Source organism: Eucalyptus grandis, chromosome 6 (genome assembly GCF_016545825.1).
Source record: "Eucalyptus grandis isolate ANBG69807.140 chromosome 6, ASM1654582v1, whole genome shotgun sequence".
NCBI classification, from domain to species: Eukaryota; Viridiplantae; Streptophyta; class Magnoliopsida; order Myrtales; family Myrtaceae; genus Eucalyptus; species Eucalyptus grandis.
In genome coordinates this window covers 19,873,918-19,895,197 of record NC_052617.1, presented here as the reverse complement: position 1 = coordinate 19,895,197, position 21,280 = coordinate 19,873,918, and the positions used below count along the sequence as shown (strand labels likewise).

Sequence of the window (21,280 nt, the reverse complement as noted above, 5' to 3'; positions counted from 1 at the left end):
GAACGCACCTCGTTCCTACATGATGATCTATATGCTCTGGAGATTCGTCGAAATTTAAGTGTCTGTTTTGATGTCGGTTAAGCTTGGTTTTGGTATGAACTTCCATAATAAATGTGTAGATTTGTATTTGGATACAAACTACTAGAGTTGTGGTCACTTTCTAGATGGTTTTATTGTACTAAATGTTGACTGTGGTGATGTCAATATTTGTTGTTCCATTGTTTCACGTCTTCTACTTCATTATGATAATGATGTGAATATGGTGGCATGCTAGACTTGGTCATATGGGCCAACAACATATGAATAGACTTGCCAAAGAGGGCTTGTTAGGCAATATTGAAAAAGTCGATTTGCCCATATGTGAGTATTGCCTAGTAGGGAAAATGACAAGGAAACCATTTGGAAAAGGTAAAAAGAGTTGAATTTCCTCTACATTTAATCCATTCTGATGTCTATGGTTCAATGAATGTGAGAGGAAGGCAATGGGCTGTTTATTTCATCACTTTTAATAGATGATTATACTCGACTCGGATATGTCTACTTGATTTCTCATAAATTTGAAGCATAAGTTGTTTCAGAAGGTTTATGAACCTGGCAGAAAAAAATCAATTAGACAACAAAATAAAGGTATTTAGATCCGATCGAGGTTGAGAATATTTATCTGATAAGTTCAGAAAATTAAGTGATGAAAAAGGAATAGAAAAACAGTTGTCTATTCTATATGCTCCTCAACAAAATGGTGTTGTAGAGAGAATAAACAGAACCCTACTGGAATGGTTAGGTCCATGATGGCGCATGCTAACTTACCTATTACTTTTTGGAGTGATGCCTTGTTAACTGCTGCCAATATACTTAACCGGATGCCTTCCAAATAAGTTATTTCCACTCCATATGAGTTATGGACAGTTAGAAAACCGGACTTAAGTTTTCTTAAGCCATGGGGTTGTGCTGTTTATATTCATGAGTCATCTCACAAGTTTGGGAAATTGGGTCTCAAAGGAAATAAGAGTATTTTCATGAGATACTGCGAACACTCGAAAGGGTATGTGTTCATAGGTGAACAGGAAAGTGGGAGTATAACTGAATTTGAATCACGAGATGTCACATCCTTAGTGGATGAATTTCCTAAGAAGGGCGAAATAGGGGAATATTACTTCCTATTTGAAACCTTGGATTAAGATTATGATATTAGTGGTGTTCATCCAAGTGGGAGTAATATGAGAAGTGATGAATTGAATTTAATTCATTCTCAATTGCAACCACATGATGAGACAACGTCATTATCTAATCCTAGTGGGAGCATTATGGAGAATGATGTGCTAAGTGTACAATCTCCCATACGGCGAACAAGTTGCCAAAGTATTCCCCGTCGATGTTTTGACATTGAAGGGGAAACTTTTATGATTGCTCCACAAGATGAGGATGAGCCAAGAAATATTAATGAGGCTCTGAATTGCCCTAATAAGGAAAAATAGATTCATGCAATGAAAGAGGAAATTGAGTCAATGAAATCAAACCAAGTTTGAGAACTGGTTGATCTTCCAAAAAGGACGCAAAGCTATTGGGAACAAGTGGGTTCTCAAAATAAAGCGAAAGGCTGATGACTCAATAGAAAGGCATAAGGCTCGCCTTGTGGCGAAGGGCTATAATCAACAGGAAGGAATTGATTATGAAAGTACATTTTCTCCTGTAGTGTGATTTACCTTGATTCGCATAGTTCTGGCAATAGTGGCTAGTATGGATCTTGAGTTACATCAAATGGATGTAAAGACTGCTTTCCTCAATGGAGAATTAGAGGAATAAATAAATATGGAACAACCTGTTGGTTTCATAATGAAATACCAAGAAGAAAATGTATGTCGACTTTAGGGATCGATATATGGCCTTAAGCAGTCGTCAAGACAATGATATATACGTTTTCATAATGCCATAATGGCATATGATTTTACAATGATTGATGAGGATCATTGTGTATATATCAAAAGATCCAATGATCAATTTGTGATCATATCATTATATGTTGATGATATACTAATTGTCGGAAGTAATATGGAGTTTGTTAATACTGTGAAGAATTCGTTGTCTTCCAACTTTGATATAAAAGGCATGGGTGATGTTGCATACATTCTTGGAGTTAAGATTTCAATATTGTAAACCCATAGATACTCCTATTGCAAAAAGGTGAAGGATTGAGCCATAGGCTGTGTCCAATGACTCCACAAGAGAAGGAACAAATGAAACATGTTCCTTATGCTAGTGCTGTTGGAAGCTTTATGTACGCTATGATGTGTACAAGACCTGAAATATGTTTTGTAGTTGGAATGGTGAGTAGATACCAATCCAATCCAGGTCAAGCACATTGGAAAGCCGTTAAGAGTATACTGAGGTATCTAAAGGGGACTGCTGATTATATGCTGAGTCATTGAGGAAAGGATCAAACTCTAAGGCTATTATGATGCTAATTGGGAAGGAGATTTAGATAAAAGAAATCTTCCTCTGGTTTTGTTTTCTTACCAAATAATGGCACCATATGTTGGAGCAGTAAGAAACAAAAGTGTATAGCCTTGTCCACGATGTAAGTTGAGTTCGTGGCATTATCGCTGAAAAGAGTATAAGAAGGTGTTTGGCTTAAGAGATTTTTGGATCATTTAGGTGTTATTGGAAGTGCTGCAGATTCATTGTTGGTTAACTGTGATAGCCAAGCAGCAAAAGGGTACACCAAAGATCCAAAATATCATGGCAAGACCAAACTTATAGATACCAAGTATAATTTTGTCAAAGATATGATTGCACGGAAAGATGTGAACATAGAGTACATACTACGCATAGAATAGTAGCAGATCCTATGACAAAGCCAATACCTAGAGATGTGTTTTGTGGCCATATGAAGTCTCTAGGACTGCGTAGAGGCCGATGTACTAAATATTGCTATTTCCCTAAAGTGTTCACAATTTGATGAATTTGTGTTTTCATCATTAATGCCTATGAATCTTTGTTTGATCTTTATGCATCTTAATGCTCAGTGCATTATTTTAAGTTGAGAAGTATGTCGGATTGATATAAGATTAGCCCACTCACACGGGTAATCGCCTCTGTTTACTGTGTGATAAATAGAGATGAGACTGTTTTTAAGCTTATTATCTAGGTGATAATCGAGAGCTCAAACTTAAAACACGTATGTCGCATTAACTGAGTGTTAAGATGGGGACATAATTCTTACTATGTCCGAAAGTAAAATACCCCACATATTTTACTTTATCTATCTATGATGCCGGATGTGAGTTCTGATGAATTTTGTAAATGAGTAGATACGTGAACTCAAGTTAGACATTTAGTATGTCTGAACTATCATATGTACGGTATTGAAGGTGTAGACATACGCTCCATGGGAAATGAGTTAATACCGTAATACGTATTTCATACTACGTATGCATGAAACGACCAATAAGAGTGGCAAAAAGTTTGATCTCAACTTTTATGACGTGTGAGACTCTTGAGGAAAAGAGTTCCTCAATATTTAGTCCCCTCATGACTTTTACTTATTCTTAAGATTTCTATTTAGTGTTTGCTATCTTAGGATGTTGCCAATGGTCATGATTTTGATTCGATCTAATGGGGCATTTCTAGAAAAGCAAGCTGAACTGAAATTGAGAGTTTGAAGGAAAGAGGAAGATCGATTTTGAGAATCACATTGTAGTTTTTATTCACGGTTAACCAATTATGATTGTCTTTGGATATCATAATTGTGAATACACAATATATATCATTGTTTAAAAGAGATCAAGAGAGATATAAATGTGATCGATCGATCTAGGTACTGCATACTAAATCTACTCAGGATGTGATGCCCATTATGAGCTGCTATATATTCCTAACAGATGTATAGCAACGAGTTCTCAAAGTATGCTGGTCGCACGGATTATTCACGGATATGAATGTTGAAGAGAGGAAAAGATGAATATTGTTCGGCCCATCATGTTAAGTGGAGTCTATGATGGATTTTTTTAATTTGGGGATGAGTAGGGCCGTCCGCCCATGTTGGTTTTGAGACCCCGGCCCACGGGGAGATGATGCCCGTTATGAGATGGGGGGAGTCCACCCAAGTTGGGCCCAAAGCCCGAGCCCACGGGAATAAAGCCCGTGGATGGGGAGGTAGAAAGGGAGGAGAGAGAGAGAGAGACACCCTTTTGGCATTAATTCCAACGTCTTTCTCTCCCACTCTCCCTCTCAAAAAGAAGAAAACGCATACGGCTTCAAATTCTTCCCTTCAAGGCAAATTGGCATTCATCGATCGGATTTCTTCCTCGAATCTTCGTTGGTGTTTAATCTGTGGCTAACAAGGTACGCTCGAATCCGTGGTGTGCTTTACGATCGGTGATACGTGTTTTCCCGGGCTTCACTTTCGCATTCGTTTTAGGGGTTTGATTTAGTGTCGAATCCGGTTTTCGGGGATCCGTTATTCCCAACAAGTACCTTGACTTTACTTTACACGCAAAGCACTCTAAACAATAATGACATCGACACTCTCTTAGAGAATTAAGAGTAGAATTGCGATAATATATATATAGATCGTTTTGATCTTCTCGGCCAACTTTCAACAATCATTTTGATGAAATAAAGCCTTCAAAAATCACTTTCTCGGCCAACCCTCCAACAATTACGTTGGAGTCTTCATATAGGTCATGTCGCGCCTTGCCCAACGGTCTTGAGATCAAAGGTTTTACTCGGCAAGGAGCAAATATGTGGTTGGAAAAGGAGTTTTGGAAGTTTTGGGCCAACTCCAAAGTTTTCTTTAAAGTATGAGATGGAGTAATTGCCAATCGATTTAAAAAATTAGGCTGATTTGAAACTAGGTCCACGTGTGATATTGATCATTTGCGGAAGCCAATGAAACTTGTTGTCGAAGGATTCATTTATGTGCGGGGAGGGGTTAGACTTCCCACAACGCTCTTTCAGTACCACATTTTCCAATTTCATCCTCTAAATTCAATTCTCAAATAATTCCTAACATTACTTATGTGACTTGCGTTAATTTTAGAGATGTCATCAGGGAAATTCCTTTGTCATTTTATGCCCTGGCATGACTTCATGTGCCATGCCCATTTGTGTTTGAAAGTATGCAATGATGTGTAAAAAATATTCTTGAAAGTATGATCTTTTTGAAAGTATTCTAGAAAATCATGATATCCATGAAGCTTCAGTTCACGATCGGGGGGGCCTTCGTCTCGAACCAGTTTGCCTGGATCGATTCTCGCGGCATTTGGATCTATGGATTGATAGCGTTGCTTACCCTATCCATCTTGATGGAGGCAGCCTTGCCTTAATCCAAGCTCCACGATGTTGCTGGCAACCAAAACACCTTCCCTTCGAGCTCGAGGGTCCCTCTTAACAATATCCATGTCGTCCATGAAACAAATTGTTTTTTCGTGGTTTGGCTTGGTTTCAACTTTTTTGAAACCAAACCAAAACTGCGACACTGCATTGTATAAATGATTGATATTGCTAATTATTTTTACCATTTATACATGAAATACCTATTTAAATAGGTTTGATTTTCACTTTGTGTGAATTTATGAATCGTTGTCAACGCAGAATGCTAATACCTAATTTTTTTTAGATTGCACATTTTTTGCATCCTAACGGCATTTAGATAGTACCAACATTTTGTTAGGAATAATGCATTCGCACCAAAGAAAACGTGAAACCTGACTACGAATTTCATTTAAATTAATCCGCTTGTGAATTGAATTTGAGTGGATCCCAACACGCAAAATGTGCCATGAATTCATCTGAACTTCTGAGTCCAAGCCCGCACGACCCTGGCTCCCTTTCATGGGCTCGACCAAGAGGGAAATACGCGACAGACTTATCCGACCAGCACAAGTGAAAAGGAATTATGCTGCACGTGTGAAAAGAAAGACGAAAGAAGAAAGGAAATAAAATCAAAAACCTGCGTGGATTTTTGTGTTAGTTCATGTTGATTGTTCCTCGTGTCTCAGCAAGCATAAACATGGAAATATAAATAATCTACATGATGTGATTCAATTTGAACACTTCAGACCTGTAACAGCGTAGAAAAATATTTTTATTTTTATTTTTAATAAATATTTAATTTCGACAATTAGTATAGATGTACTCATCCACCCTTGATTTCGCATATTGTTTAATGGTTTTGCTTTAATTCATAGCATTATATCTCTTTAGTTCTCTTTATTTTCTGGTGTTTATTAACTCGTTCCCACAAGAAGTTTAGGTTGAAATTCCAACGCAACATAGTGCAAATTTTCACGAAAATCTGGGTTTATATAACATATTATTTTGGTATCTAGTTTCTAGTTCAAATTTATCTCAGCACTTAGTTATTTTTTAGTTTAATTTCGTTTCACTATAATATATATAGAAGGGGTTAATGTGAAAAGCAAAAAAAAAAAAACAGATAAATTTTATTAGAAAAATATACATCTAGGAGGATAATTTAGGAATTATGCATAATCATAAATAGATTTTGTTTTCTTAACATTGCATTGCACTTTATATAGCATTAAGTAGATTTTATTTCTTGATGTAATACTTCATTTTAGGAAAGTAGTTTATATATATATATATATATATATATATATATATATATATATATATATATATATAGTATCAGTTATTTACTTTCTGGTTTTAAGCCATAGTTTATTTTGGAGATTTTACACTGAGTTTCTATTAATAGCTCAAGGGGCATGTCCCGGAACCTTATAACAAGGCTTTTATTGATTTTTTTCCCTGATACGGGTTGGGTCCTTTATTTTCCTACCTTTTATTTGGTCTATTTGTCTCAGTATTAGTAAATTTTATACGTGTTTGCTTGAGTGAATTTATACATGATCGCCTGCCTTTCTCAACATTGAGAATAAAATGGGTAACTAAGATTAGGAAGACCGCATGAATAATTGTTTTAATAAAAAGAGAAAATATACAGCATTGGGCTTGAGATATATCTTGCCTAATCAAGTCTCCTGACCTACAAATCTCATGTTTGCAAAAGTAAGACGGACTCCCGCATTTTACTTGACTCCTAATTGGTTCATAAAAAGTTAGTGGTGACTCTCAATCAAACGAAATAATTAATTGAAACAAGTTGAGATTGATCGTGCCAAGGGCAAGCATCACCTCGCAAGAGGGGGCCATTTGTGTACCAGTATTTTGGTCGGTTGAATACAATTATGGAGATGTACCATTTCACACGTCCTTTCGCCTTTCTTCTTGGTGCCTTTAAACTTTTGAATTTAAAAAAAAAAATTCTGATTTTGGGCGTGGAAAGAAAGAGAGACCGTGCTGGTCTTGACCATAAGAGGACGACTTTGCTTGGCCGAAGAAAGGGAAAAGGACAGACTGATAATGGCCACTGCTGACATCGGACAGTACAGAAGGAAACGAAAACGACGAAGGAAAAAATATTGAGTGGTCCGGGACCACCACGTCAGCGTGGTCCCGGATCACCCACACGATGTATGGGGAAGCCGGAAAAGGACGAAAATCAGGGCCCACTTTTCTGACGTTCTCTCTCCTCTTTCTCTCTTTGTCCCCTCCCTCCTATGTGGCGCCATATGAGTGGTCCGGGACCACGCTGACGTGGCGGTCCCGGACCACCTAATATTTTCTCCTCATCGTTAAATGACACCATGATTGCAACTTTCTTCGTCGTTTTCCTTCCCCTTTTGTCTCGTATCGGCGGTGGCCATCATCATTCTCTCTTTTCCCTTTCTTCAGCTGAGCAAAGTCGTCTCTTATGGTCAAGACCAGGGCGGTCTCTCTTTCTTTCGACGCTCAAAGCAACACCATGATCGGATGGCATGATGGCCATGGACAGGCCATCATTGCATTTCCTCTCGCCACTCTTGATTAGAGGTCGAGTGTCGATAGGTCTCTTTCGATCCGGTTTAATCCGGCTCCGACTTGAGATATATTTCAATGTTTATATAATTAGGTTTGGCTGATGTCCAAACCACACTAATTATATCATGCTCACATTCTAATAGTTTTCAATAAGACAATAAGTGTTGTAAGAGACTTGCTTTTCAATATAAAGGCACATATATTGCAATATTTGTGGGGTTGAAGGTAATTAATTATGATAAAAAGTAGTAAGCATACTGTTAGGTAGTGCTTAGGTGGAGCATTTTTGTGGTGAATGTAGCAAATCCAATCTCAATAGTTTGAAGGAAAATCTTCTAATTATCAAAAGTCTCATATGTCATAATGAGAGAGATTCTTTAAGAATATTTTTTTTGTTATTATACATTTATATAGATTGTGATTTTATCTATATAATATAGCTATAGAATAATTATAAATGACTTAAACGTTTGAAAATTCGAGTTTTTTTTTTTTTAATTCAAAAGTTCAAAGGCGCCGAGAAGAAAGGCGAAAAAGATAGTGGGCGTGTAAAATGGTACATCTCCATAATTGTACATCTCGACCGACCAAAAAAAGTGGTACATCTCCATAATTGTCCTTCACCTGTTTTTTCTGAAGCCATCAACTTCATTCACTATTAATTAAAAGCTGCAACTTCTGGGAAGTTAGACCTTCATTCACTATTAATTAAAAGCTGCAGCTTCTGGGAAGTTGCCTGTCTGTCAATTTCAATTAAGTCGTGAGTCACGCGATACAAACGTCGTCTCTCATTAACGAAAGTGGCATCGGACTTCGGGTGTTCAAATCAAGAATTTTGTGGTCATATCTTACAATAAACAGCCTTTTCTCCTTTTTCTTAATGTAATGGGCTTGCTCTTCTTTTGTAAATTTCTAAGGGAGGATGATATGGTGGAGAAGCTTTTCACATTAAGAATGTAATAAAAGCTCTTCCCATTAATGAATGTAATGTTATTATTGCTAAAATGTCCAATCCAAAAGAACAGTCGAAATTTGACGAACAACGAACATTTCACTTGAAATAAATGCACTTAAACTTTTCTATAGACTATTTTCTAATTATGCATTTATATAGATAAATTCCATTTGTATCTATATAAATATGTTTAACCATTGCTATAGAATAATTATAAATGATTTAAACATTTGAAAATCAGATTTTCTTTTAAACATTAGAATCTTTTTAATCTTGAAAGAAATTAATGCGTGCTTTTATATGTTAGAAGCATATCCTCTAACTGGCAAAGTTATTCCGTGAATTGAAGGAAGGAAAGTACGTGATATTCTCTATATTTTGCAAATATTGTTATCTCTTTTACAAGAAATTGCAGGTGGCAAATAATCTTTCCATCTAAAATTTGGAAAATTTGATTTGAAAAATTGCGAAGATTCCAAACCATTTTCGAAGGAGCGAAAATTCTCCTCTAGGCGCAAAATTTGTTAAATTTATTGAAGAATGAGAAAGTGGATGCACAGTAAAGGAGAAGAACCGCGATCATCTCATAGTTGCATTAAATTAAAAGGGAGTGTAAATTAAGTGTGAGAAAATCCTGATTAAGTCAATTTAATTTTTGCCTCCTTTTGATTATGGAAGAAAATATAATGTCTATTAGAACTTGCTAAATTCTACATGATCTGGTTAGTATATTTCTTACTTCACTTACCTTTTTGTCATTATAAATCTCATATTTCCATTATCGTTTATTATGACAAAAATGTATATGAAATTTATATATTGCATATGTTATCATTGATATATATTTATTGATGTATATGGTATTTGATTCTATAATAACATGAGCTATATTGCAATTATTTTATGTTCACCATAGCATCTATAAGATGTTTATGAAAATTTCGTTTCATGCTAAATATGTTTTGAAGATTGTGTGTGAAGATGAGCTGAATAGCATATTCTCTATGTGATACTCCTTCCAATATTATTGTCTCTTTTGTGATGTTGACAAAAAGAAAGAGAAAATGCAAGAAAAGCAAAACACTATATGTAGATGAAGATCTTTTGTGATCTTTCTATGAGGAGCTATATAAAAAAGGAAGTTCTCTTGAATCTATTCTTATCTTGAACTTCCTTAATCAAAGTAAGGAATTTCTTTACAAATCTTATTCACTCTAATTAGCTCAATATTTTGTAAGAAGTTTGTACTTATCTTTACAAAATTAGCAAAGTTCTTATAGAATTCACATTGTGCCTTATTTAAAATATTGCTTTCAATAGAGCTATTTGATTACTACATCTCTTTAAAATCTTTTCTTAAGTTCTGCTTGGAAAGTTTTGTCATCATAAAAAAGTGAAGATTGTTGAGAAAATCTCCCAAATTAATTTTGAAAATTGACAAAACTTATCTAGCATAAAGACTTTAATTATGATAATAAGTATTTTTTAAGTGCAAAGTCCAACAGAATATGATCAGATAATATCAATAAGAACCAGAGTTATGACTTAATTATTTCCTTTCTCATGTACTCTGTCAAACATCTAGAATGAGACAATATCCTCATGTAAAGGTTAGCAATGATTAATTGGATTCCTTGTATTTCCTAGAACGATATACTTGAGGCAAAACATTATTTTTAAGTTGAAGCACTTGATTTATGAAAACCCAAACGGCTGTATGAGCGGCAGAATCTATGAGAAGCTTTATTCTTGGCATCCCTCAAATATGATTAATTACTCTGTGTTTAACTCTCATAATTTCTTTTGAAATAATCTCTTAATCTCGTAAAGAAAAGAATGACCTGAATATTAATATAAAATTTGACTGGCTTCATTTTGTGTAATTTCACGAAAAAAAACCTTTTTTTGAATCAAAACTTTTAAGAGGAAATTTTCAATCTCCTCTGTGCAGTTCTCGGAGCTCTCATTAAGGGCTCTTTCCTCTTCATATTTAAATGGAAAATGAAGAAAATTCACTACAAGCAAATAAAGAAGAAGAAAGGAAACAATGAGGGCCCATCATTAAAAGACACCATTATTGCAACTTTCTTCGTCGTTTTGCTTTCCCCTAGAAGCAAATCGTTTTGCTTTCCCCTAGAAGCAAATAAAGAAGAAGAAAGGAAACAATTGAGGAGCCATCATTAAAAGACCCCATTAATTGCAACTTTCTTCGTCGTTTTCCTTCGCCCTTTGTCTCATATCAGCCGTGGCCATCATCAATCGCTCTTTTACCTTTCTTCAGCTGAGCAAAGTCGTCTCTTAGGTCAAGGCCAGCACGGTCTCTCTCTTTCCTCGCTCAAAGCAACACCATGATGTGATGGCATCACCGCCATGGACAGGCCATCATTGCATTTCCTCTGAACACTCGGATAGAGAACTACGTCCTCGCTTTGGGAAAAACTACGGCTCTGATGACATGAGGGAAACCTGGGTAACTAAGGGCTTATTAGTCCAGTTGCAAGAAAAATTATTATCTGATATTTGATATTCTAGAGTCGTGACATTGATAAACATTGATAGATGCTAATTGTATTAGAAGATGTCGATGAAGACAACCATATCCAAAAACTAATCAGAGTGAATTCTTTGTATCTCGTACCAGCATACTTGTTGCTACTAGTTGTTGCCATTGGGGACGGTAGCATTCCAAATACGAGGGGCTTAAGTAAAAATTCAAAAAAAGAATTGGTGGGTTGAGCAATGAAGAGGCACTTAAACCTTTGTGTAGGCATGCTTTCAGTTAAATGTTGAAAAACAGAATAGAGAAAATTAGGAATTTGTATGTATTATAATATATATAAAATAGTACATAGAGAGCCTATTTATAAACCTTAATATATGACTATCTAGGGAAATTAAAGGAAAACAAATTATATATGCATTATCAAATTAGATATAAAGAATCGGAGGAAATATCTAAATGTTTCTAGAAGATATTTAACTATCTTTAACATCCTCCATCAAACTCATGGTGATAAGGCTTGAGTTTGAAATAACTTTCAAATCTAGTTAGTTTGAGGACAACGAGATGGTGGTGTTGGCTTATCAAAACAACGAGCGAATTGATGCGGCTAGCTTGCAAAATAGTAACTAAATGATGCGGCATATGACTAGCTTGGAAAATTGCCACTGATTGATGTGGCTTATGCAGCTGCCATCGAAAGAAAAGCCACTTTTGTGATAAAGGCTCCATTGGGCAACGCGGCCAGTACGGTTGACGTCGAAACATGGCCATCAAGGAATGGATTCAATTTAGTGCTTCCCTAGATTAGACTTGTGCACACAATGGGGATGCCGTTGATTGTTGAGTGGCGGTGTGCGATGTGCATTAGAGTGCTTAGGGAGCATCGGTGCATCAGCTCTAATACCGAGTTAAATGTTAAAAATTGGAAGAGAGAAAATGAGAATTTGTGTATGCTAGGATATATAGAAAAGAATACATGGAGAGCCTATTTATAGGCTTCAATAGATGACTATCCAAGGAAATTAAGCCATAAATACATAATCAAAATAGATATAGAAAATCAAAGGGAATTTCCTAAATATCTCTGGAAGATATCTAACTATCTCTAACACCTTCAATGACAACTCTCCTTTGATCAATTACTACATTCTTTCATAAGGCATTGTCTCTATAGCAGATGGCCTACCTTTAGCTCTCAAAGCAATAAGTCCAAAAACTAATCGTTTGATAACATCGATTTTCACATGCCTAAAACCTTTTGGATCAATTTTCACATGCCTAAAACCTTTTGGATTTATTAAAGTTGCGCAGAACATGCGTGATTGATAAAAAGGTAAAACCGTGATTTTGATGAATGGCATTTTGGCATCTTTTGGGGATTTTGTAATATGGTGATCTTCCAATTTACTAAAAAGTAATCATGCACGTGTATTTCAATTGTTTGAGGCAATGGCTTGAAATCATAGGATGTACATTTTCATAGTGTTTTCATAAGGTGTCGCTAAGTTGAACAAAGTAGTGCATCGAATATGACCATAGTTATGATATCCGATTGCCATGTGATAGAAAGGATTGTTGTGCAGAGTTGAGTTCCTATAAACCCTCATGAGTGCATTACGTGTATTTTGAACGCTATTCTTGAAACAATATTTTGTTCAAATTTGATCATGGTGTCTCTTACTCATTGCTAGAGTGTCTTGCTAGCCATCCTGTGAATGGAACTAATCTAACGTATGTGGATGGAGTGGTTTGCGTTTATAAATCGGTGTTAATTGAGTCCAATGATTTGGATACTAGTGTTATGAATGAAATAAAATAAATGTGGACAAGTCATCCTCTCGAAGACTTCGTACAGTGCACCGATTTAGTCAACAAGTCAAAGCAACCAATAACGCCATAAAAGACATTTATAAATAAAACAAGCGAAAAAATAAATAATTGCGGCTAAGCTCTATATGAGCTTCATTACTTCAAATTTTGAAGGATAACATTCCTAATGATTTTCAATTTCTCATGAAAAATTATTAAGAGATGAAATATGAAAATGATTTATGTTAAACATGATAATTAAAAAAATGTATCGCTAACAAACGTCGTGAAAATCTATGTACAAACATCATGAAAATCTATGTCAAGTAATGCAAAATAGACTTATTTAATATATCAAGATTGTAGTTGCAAATTTAGGGTTTTCTTGATATGTTGCGTCCAAAACTAAATAAATAAAATATATGTGACCACAGGGAAGGAAAGTGAAAGGTACACACGGCGATTCAATGGACAAAATGGCAATAAAAGAACAATACCCCGTAATGCTGATCATATTGAATATCTTTTAGTTGGGTTTCACTTTCCTTCAAACCATATTCCTTTTTGGAAAAAAATTGAATAAAATGCACAAAACAAAGAAATGAATCAAATATTAAATTTACGTGATTTGATTTATGACTTATATTTATGAGAGAGCAATAGAAGATTCAATTATAAATTAAAAGATATGACGAAATTTACAATCATCCTTGAGCCATTTAAATGCTCTTGATATTTTTCAAATCCTAGTTATACTCAATAATTCATAAAATGTTTAGCCTTCAAAATTTCTCTTGAAAAAATTTCCCAATCTCTTAAAAGTACGAGGCAAATCTTAACTAAAGATTTAACCCTCTTTAGAACATAAATATTTGGTGTTATCGAGAGTTCCTCTCGACACGCTTTTCGATATGCTCTGTGCAGCCTTCAGAGCTCTCTAATCTCTATGACTTTAAGAGCTCTTCCTCTTGGTACTTGAAGAGGAAATTCAGCGGAACCAAATAAAGCAGAAGTAAGGAAACAATGAGTGGCCAACATGAAAAGACACCGTCCTTGCAACTTTCTTCGTCTTCTGCCCTTTCGGCCCATTATCGGCAATGGCCATCATTAATCTCGTTCTCTCTTCTTCAGCTGAGCAAAAGCCGTCTCTTGTGGTCAGGACCATCGTGGTTTCTCTTTCTTTCTTTCGTGCTCAAAGCAATACCGCAATGGACTGGTATCATGGCCATTGACAAGCCATCACTGCACTTCCTCTCACCAATTTTGAACAGTGGCCGAGCGCCTATAATTCTCATCTGATCCTATTTCATCCAGGTGCTAAAACTCAAAATATATTTATAAAGTTTGGCTTGATTTGACATCCAAACTGCACTAACTACACCATGCTCACATTCTAATAGTTTTTAGTAGGAAATAAATGATCATTCACCTTTTAATATAAAGGCACATTTTACGACAATAATTGAGTTGTTAAAGGAAATTGGTTATAATTGAAGGTAAAGTTTTCAAGGCGGAGAGATCAAGACAAAGTGAAAAGCACAAAGGAGAAACTCGAAAGACATTGGGCATGCAAAAAGGTGCACCTCCATTATCGTCCTCCACCGTATTTTTCTTTTTCAAAAGCACAAAGTGAAAAGGACAAAGGAAGAAACTCGAAGGACATTGGGAGTGTAAAGAGGTGTGTGTCCATTATTGTCATTTTCCTTATTTTTATTTTTTGAAGTCATTAACTTGATTGACTGTAAACCTATATAGCACCGACGACACGCGACACGCGACACGCGACACGACACGTTATACGTTATTTTTCAAAAATGTTAATTTCTACGCGTTAATGCACATCGTTAAATATTAAATAAATATTTATATTTATATTTAATTTGATTTAAATTCATAATAATTAATTAAAAAAAAGCCTACAATGAATTTACACTAATAATATTAATAAATTAATTCATTGAAAATTAGAATCAACTTATTTAAATAAATCTATGATTTTTTTACAATGATCAAAATTTATTATCATCTAAAATTCAGTATTTTTATTTTTTAAATTTTTTATTTATTTTATCCGATTAAAACAAAGTTTCCCCCACTCCCAAATTTATTTCACTTTTTTTCCTCCCTCCCCCACGAGAGACTATTCCCCCCCCTAAATTTATTTCAATTTTTTTCCCTACCTTCCCACGTCAGACTATTTCCCCACCCCAAATTTATTTCACTTTTTTCCCTCCCCCACGCACGTGACAGGCTGTCACCCCATTGAGTTTCCAAAACCCTAGCTGCCGAAACTTTTTTCCCTCGCCGCACTACCGAAACTTTTTCCCCTCGCTGCACGGTCTTCCTCTCGATCCATCTCCATCTCCTCGCCGGACGACCTCCATACAACCCCCCTCCTCTCCTCTTCCTCTCGATCCTTCTCCTCCTCCCTCCGCCTCGCCTTCGCCCTTCCTCACTTGCAGTTGCAGCCTCGTCGCCGATCCCGCAGCATCACTGGCCCTTCCTCACTCGACTCGTTCTCTGGCGCCTCAATCTCTACTCTTTCTCTGGCGGTTTCTCGCCGTCGCGGGCTCGCCGTCGCTCGATCCGACACGCAGCATCACTACGTGTCGAAGTGAGCGTTGACCGCGATTTGGATGGCAAATGGGATCTTCAAATATGAAATGACGAACTCAGTGACGTTGTTAGCACCAGCAACTCAGAGACAGTGAGGAGGTGAATACCAGGTTTTCCTGAGTTTTAGAGGGCCTGATACTCGTCTTCCATTCACCAATATCCTCCACGAAGCCTTGGTTGATGCCGGGATTCGTGTTTTCATCGATGACGTAGGGCTTCAACCCGGTGAAAAAATTAGCAACCTTCTGCAAGTGATTGACAATTGCAAGCTTTACATACCCATCTTCTCCAAAGATTACGCTTCAAGTCACTGGTGCCTTGACGAGCTTGCGAAAATGGTGGAGAACACCTCTAAACATAAAGAAGATGGGAAAGAGAAGGTCATATTACCCATCTTCTATGACGTGAAGCCCAAAGATGTGAAGCTGCAAACACCGTTATACAAGGATGTCATATCGAATTTGGAGCAAGAGATGGAGGATCGGGAGCGTAAGTTCAGCTCCGAGAATATAAAGACGTGGCGGGAGTCTCTCGTAGAAGTTGGTGGCATCAAGGGATGGGAGGTGGAGAAACATTCAAGGTAACAATCTAACCATGATTGAAAATTATTTTGTATAATCGGGCTGCCATTTTTTTTATTTAAGTAAATATTCCAGTACATTAATTCATTAGATTTTTATATTTTGATTCTTCTACCCTTTTTTTTTGCTAGAAATTCTAATTCTTCTACCTGATATAAAGATCAAACATTTCTCTTCTATATTTTTGAACTTGATCGCGTCCCCACCCGGTTGGTTAGTAGATGGTCAATATGCAAATTTGTCACGTTTGCTCAATTGAAACTGTTCAACTTTGTGGCAGCCATTTAAAACTCATCCAGGCTATTGTTGACGAGGTTGTGGCCAAGCTCGAGACAAAACGGAGACGTGTAACCGGAGATTTCGTTGGAATGGAAGATCAAATAGCAAACATAAAGAAATTATTAGACATTGATTCTGGTGATGTGCGGTTCATTGAATCTACGGGATGGGCGGTATCGGTAAAACAACACTCGCCAAGACCATCTTCAACGAACTATGTCCTCGATTTGGCAGAAACTGCAGCTTTCTTGATGACGTGAGGGAAACGGCAAAAAACAAGACCATAGTCAAGCTACAAAAAAATTATTGTCTGATATCTCTTATTCTAGAGTGGCTCACAAATTTAATAATATTGATAAAGGGATTGATAAGATTGAAGCAACAATTTCCAACAAGAAGGTGCTAATTGTATTGGATGATGTTGATGAGGTCAATCAGATCCTACAACTAATCGGAGAGAAATCTTTGCATCGAGGTAGTAGAATACTCGTTACCACTAGGGACAAGAACGTTTTGACTAACAGGAAACTTAAGTATGGATTCAAGGATTATGAAATGATGGGGTTGGAAGGTGAAGATGCACTTAAACTTTTTAGTAGGCATGCCTTCAATGAAGACTCTCCTCCAGCTGATTATTGTGCTTTTTCAAAGGGCATTGTCGATACTACATGTGGACTACCTTTAGCTCTTCAAGCAATTGGTTCATCACTTTTTGGGAAAAAGAGAGAGATATGGGAAGAGTGGCTAGAGAGGCTAAAGAAAACACCTCATAAGGATGTCTTGGCAAAGCTAAAGATTAGCTATGATGCCTTAGATCAGAATGAAAAACAGATATTCCTTGATATTGCATGCTATTTCGCTGGTGAGAATAAGACTAATCCAATGTACGTGTGGAAAGATTGTAATTTGTACCCAGAGGATGCCATGGATGTCCTCATTAACAGATGCATGATAAAGGAGTTAGACAATAATAGCCTTTGGATGCACGATCAGTTTAGAGATCTTGGAAGGGCAATTGCCAAAAACGAGCGTACCAGATTGTGGGATGGAGACGACATCATTCACGAATTAAGATCAACGGAGGTAAAGTATGGCCTAAATTGAATAGAAAATTGCTTATACCTCTTTTAATTCAATATTCACTTTTTGATTTGAGAGCTACTCTTTTGTTTCATTTTCTCTTCTCTTCTACGAATTGGCAGATCAAAGAAAGCGTTCAAGCACTCCATTTGCCATGGAGTTATTTTCCTCCTCCTTGGACTGTCACTTCGGAGCAAATTAAACGGTTTCCACGTATGCGGTTTCTTTCATTGCCTAATGTAACCTACCGAGGTGACTTTACGGGCTGTCTTTCTGAGTTGAAATGGATCCGTTTGAATTACTTTTATATAATAGTACGATCGGATCTTGTAATCAACATTTGGAGGCAACCAATTTCTTGCATCTAGAAAACGTGGTTGTGGCGAATCTTAATGGGATTGAAATCACAAAAGATGTGTTAGATAGCCTAATCAAGGTATGCCGGTTTCCCCCTTAGTCTAATTTTCTCATTCAATGAAGGACAGAATTTGACGGGTTTATTATCTAATTTTCTCATTGGTAACCTAAATCCATATTTATTTCTTGTATGTCTTACTGTTTTATTGGCTTTTGTAGGGGGCAAGGAAATTGACGGTTCTCACTATTCAGTGTAATGCTTTGATAAGTGAGACACCAACCTTTCCCGAGTACTCAAATTTAAAGAAGTTGACTATTGAGTCTTTTAAATTTTTAATGAAAATTGATCGTTCTATTGGGAAACTGAGGTGGCTGACTGACTTGAGTTTTGAGCATTGTCGGTCAATTGAAAAATTGCCTAAACAAATTGGAGAGTTACAAAATTTGCAGTGCCTCTGTCTTAGTCGATGTGTCAGGTTGATTGAACTCCCCGCCTCAGTTTTGAAAATAAAGTCGTTAACGGAGCTGGATGTATCAGTCACAAAAATTATGAAATTACCGGATACCATTGGTGAACTATCAAACTTGTCGTCTCTCAGTGTAATAGGCACCCCAATTGTGGAAATGCCCAGTACAATGAGCAAGTTTCGTCAACTCCAAACACTGCATATGGATCATTGTCATGAGATACAAGAGTTGCCAAAGCTCCCCATAAGTTTGACCACTTTATGGCTTAGTTCTTATTCCCTGCAAACTGTCCCTAACCTCTCATACCTTACTAATATAGTTGAACTGCTCCTATCTGATGGCTATGAAGATACATGGGGCGTCATAGACGGATGCGGCAACATAGACACCTGACCTATGATGAAGATAGAAAGCTATGAAGAGATAAGATAGACCCTATGAAGATAGAGAAGACGAAAGATGAATATGAAGATAGAGACCAAACCCAAACTGGCGACTTGGGGTGGATTGGGAGTTTAACCAAATTGAGCAAGCTGCTCGTCTGCTTTACAAATGTTCGCGCGCCAACTACAGAGTTGGGTTCCCTTTCTCTGCTGAAAGAACTTACTCTACAGGGACAAGACTTGCCAACTTTCAAACACCTCCCGTCAAATTTGATAGTTTTAAAGCTCTACGAAACTGGAGGGAAACAAGTACACCTCGATGGGCTTCCTCCATCGGAAAAGGAGACTCCATTCCTTCCAACAAGTTTGGGAAAATCGAAAGAAAACAAGGTGTCCGAGCAACTTGATGTTCAATCTCTCGATGTCTTAGAATCGTCAGAAAGATCACGTATTCAGGACCGCAGATCTTCCGAGAGTTTGGTTTGTCAGCCGGAGGAGCCGGGGTGCAATGGACTACAAGCTCCCGAGTTGATTGATCATTGGAGGGGAGTGATACTTTTCCCAAGCTCCCAAAAGACGCTTGTACAATTTATTTTGTCAGGGTTCCACGAGGTACAGGATATTCAATTTGTTACTCCGTTCGAATCATTGGAAGAAATGTATGTAAAAAAGTGCTTTTCGTTAAAAAGCTTAGGCGGTTTGTCAAACTCGAAGAACTTGAAGTGGTTAAAGATTCACCGGTGCCCGAGCCTGCAGGTTGTCGAGGGCATTGATGAATTAGAGTTCTTGCAGTGGTTGAATATTGATAACTGCAAATCAGTGGGAAGGATTCTTGATCCATCAAGCTCAAAAATACCAGATAATTGCAGGATACTCATAATAGGTAGCAGGGAGTTACCCGACTGTCGTACTAACGGTGGTTGCTATAGTTACAACTGGAAGTCTTACAGAAAGAAGATTCTGAATGGAGCAGAGCAAGCGTGGAACTCTGAAACTGAAACAGTGGACTCTGAAACAGAAACAGGGGATTCTCTGCAGAAAACGGTGCGCCTTCTTTCCATTCATAGATCATACTTTTTTTCTTCTGCTTTGCTTGCTTTCTATTTCTACTTTAGTCTAGTGAAGAGAGACAATGAACTGATTCTAAAACGCGCAACCAAGAAAAATCTTATTAAAATTGCCCATCTTACTGGGAATCTCCATATGTTGTGTGTCCTCTTCGGTGGTGACGTTGGGTATCTTACATCCCTCACCGTCCATAACGAAGGGGCCTTTCTTAAGAGAAATTTTTAGGCCCAAGAGACCTCAACTCATTTTATTATTTCTTTCTGCAGAATCAGGAAAATAAAGAGAAGGAAAAGGAAGAGAAGACAGAGTAGGCAAAACAACAAGGAAGAAGAAAGAGGAGAGAACTTCAAAAAAAAAAAGCAAGAGAACCAGGAAAATGAACGGAAGAGAGAGAGCAAAAGAAAAAAGAACAGAAAAAAAGAAAAGAGGGGAAAAATTGCCTGAAGTGGATTTTAGGACCGAGGTAGCTAAGTCAGTCTCAAATTGCGAGTCGAATTGGGATTAGAGTTCTTCTTCCTTTCTCCCGCTGCTCAAGCAAATCGCTGTCGCTCGCTCCACAGTGACTCCACGCCCAATCCTCGCTCGCTCCTTGCAAGCTTAAGTCTGTCGTTCGCTGTCGTCTCTCTTTTCCCAGGTTCCATCGTCCGTGAGCTCTGCGAGCTTCAAGTTCCATGTCCGTGAGCTTCAAGTCCTTCTCCAATGCCACTTTTCACTCTCGTGCACATTTTCTTCTTCAGTACCGCACAGCTGCAGGAATTTAGTGCATTCATTATAACTTCATCAGTGGCAGGAGTCATGGGCTTGAACTCAAGCTCTGGATCACTAGCTAATCGCTAAATAACAGGTAAGAATGGTGTGGCAGTTGGTGTGTTTCTTTTTTTTTTTTTTTTTTTTTTGGTCAGAGTGGCAGTTGGTGTTTAGTTAATGTAATCGTGTGATTTATCTTTGCGTAGAGCATGAGCTCGAGCTTCATATGGTAATATTTGTATAAGGGTCTGCTTTCTTGCATTTGTCTGACTGTTTGAATACCTAGTCTAGTTATGTTGCTATGCTTTTGTGGACTGCTCGATTGAGTGTAATCATGTGCAGAGGATGTTGGGCATCTTCTCGTGAAGAGTTTATCTATAAGTATATTCTAAGGTTTGGATAATCGTCGTTTTAATGAGTGTCCACTGTCTGTTTATCACCTGCAAGGAGCTCTTGATGATTGAAAATGAAGCAAACGGTGCTTCTCTTCTTGGTTCATCGTGCAGAATTAAAATGGGATATCCATTTTTTTCTTTTTTCAAATTTTGGA

The 21,280-nt window shown here is 37.1% G+C and overlaps 5 protein-coding genes across 5 annotated transcripts in view; 4 read left to right on the top strand and 1 right to left on the bottom strand.

Moving 5' to 3' along the window:
- Positions 1–21,280, bottom strand: part of LOC104453184 (geranylgeranyl transferase type-2 subunit beta 1-like) — a 102,724-nt gene that overhangs the window by 11,896 nt on the left and 69,548 nt on the right. The window lies entirely within an intron of this gene.
- LOC104455324 (protein VARIATION IN COMPOUND TRIGGERED ROOT growth response-like) lies at positions 15,868–17,185 on the top strand. Its single transcript, XM_039316029.1, has 2 exons — positions 15,868–16,347; positions 16,629–17,185. Exons 1-2 carry the CDS (start codon positions 16,103–16,105, stop codon positions 16,885–16,887), a joined length of 504 nt encoding a protein of 167 aa, XP_039171963.1. The 5' UTR covers positions 15,868–16,102; the 3' UTR covers positions 16,888–17,185.
- On the top strand, positions 17,186–17,731 carry LOC120294360 (TMV resistance protein N-like). Its single transcript, XM_039314419.1, has one exon. It carries the CDS (start codon positions 17,186–17,188, stop codon positions 17,729–17,731), a length of 546 nt encoding a protein of 181 aa, XP_039170353.1.
- LOC104455341 (disease resistance protein RPV1-like) lies at positions 17,216–18,925 on the top strand. Its single transcript, XM_039314418.1, has 3 exons — positions 17,216–17,710; positions 17,830–18,143; positions 18,284–18,925. The coding sequence occupies exons 2-3, from the start codon at positions 17,991–17,993 to the stop codon at positions 18,923–18,925; spliced, it is 795 nt and encodes a 264-aa protein (XP_039170352.1). The 5' UTR covers positions 17,216–17,710; positions 17,830–17,990.
- LOC104453175 lies at positions 18,970–20,342 on the top strand. Its single transcript, XM_039314417.1, has 2 exons — positions 18,970–19,959; positions 20,250–20,342. Exons 1-2 carry the CDS (start codon positions 18,970–18,972, stop codon positions 20,292–20,294), a joined length of 1,035 nt encoding a protein of 344 aa, XP_039170351.1. The 3' UTR covers positions 20,295–20,342.

Excerpts from the sequence above, each read along its gene's own strand:
- LOC104453175 (XM_039314417.1), top strand. The coding sequence starts at position 18,970 with ATGAAGATAGAGAAGACGAAAGATGAATATGAAGATAGAGACCAAACC. Across the intron at positions 19,960-20,249 it reads GGGATTCTCTGCAGAAAACG|AATCAGGAAAATAAAGAGAA; the intron begins GTGCGCCTTCTT and ends TTCTTTCTGCAG.
- LOC104455341 (XM_039314418.1), top strand. The coding sequence starts at position 17,991 with ATGGATCCGTTTGAATTACTTTTATATAATAGTACGATCGGATCTTGT. Across the intron at positions 18,144-18,283 it reads TGTTAGATAGCCTAATCAAG|GGGGCAAGGAAATTGACGGT; the intron begins GTATGCCGGTTT and ends TGGCTTTTGTAG.
- LOC104455324 (XM_039316029.1), top strand. The coding sequence starts at position 16,103 with ATGGTGGAGAACACCTCTAAACATAAAGAAGATGGGAAAGAGAAGGTC. Across the intron at positions 16,348-16,628 it reads GAGGTGGAGAAACATTCAAG|CCATTTAAAACTCATCCAGG; the intron begins GTAACAATCTAA and ends ACTTTGTGGCAG.
- LOC120294360 (XM_039314419.1), top strand. The coding sequence starts at position 17,186 with ATGGGGTTGGAAGGTGAAGATGCACTTAAACTTTTTAGTAGGCATGCC.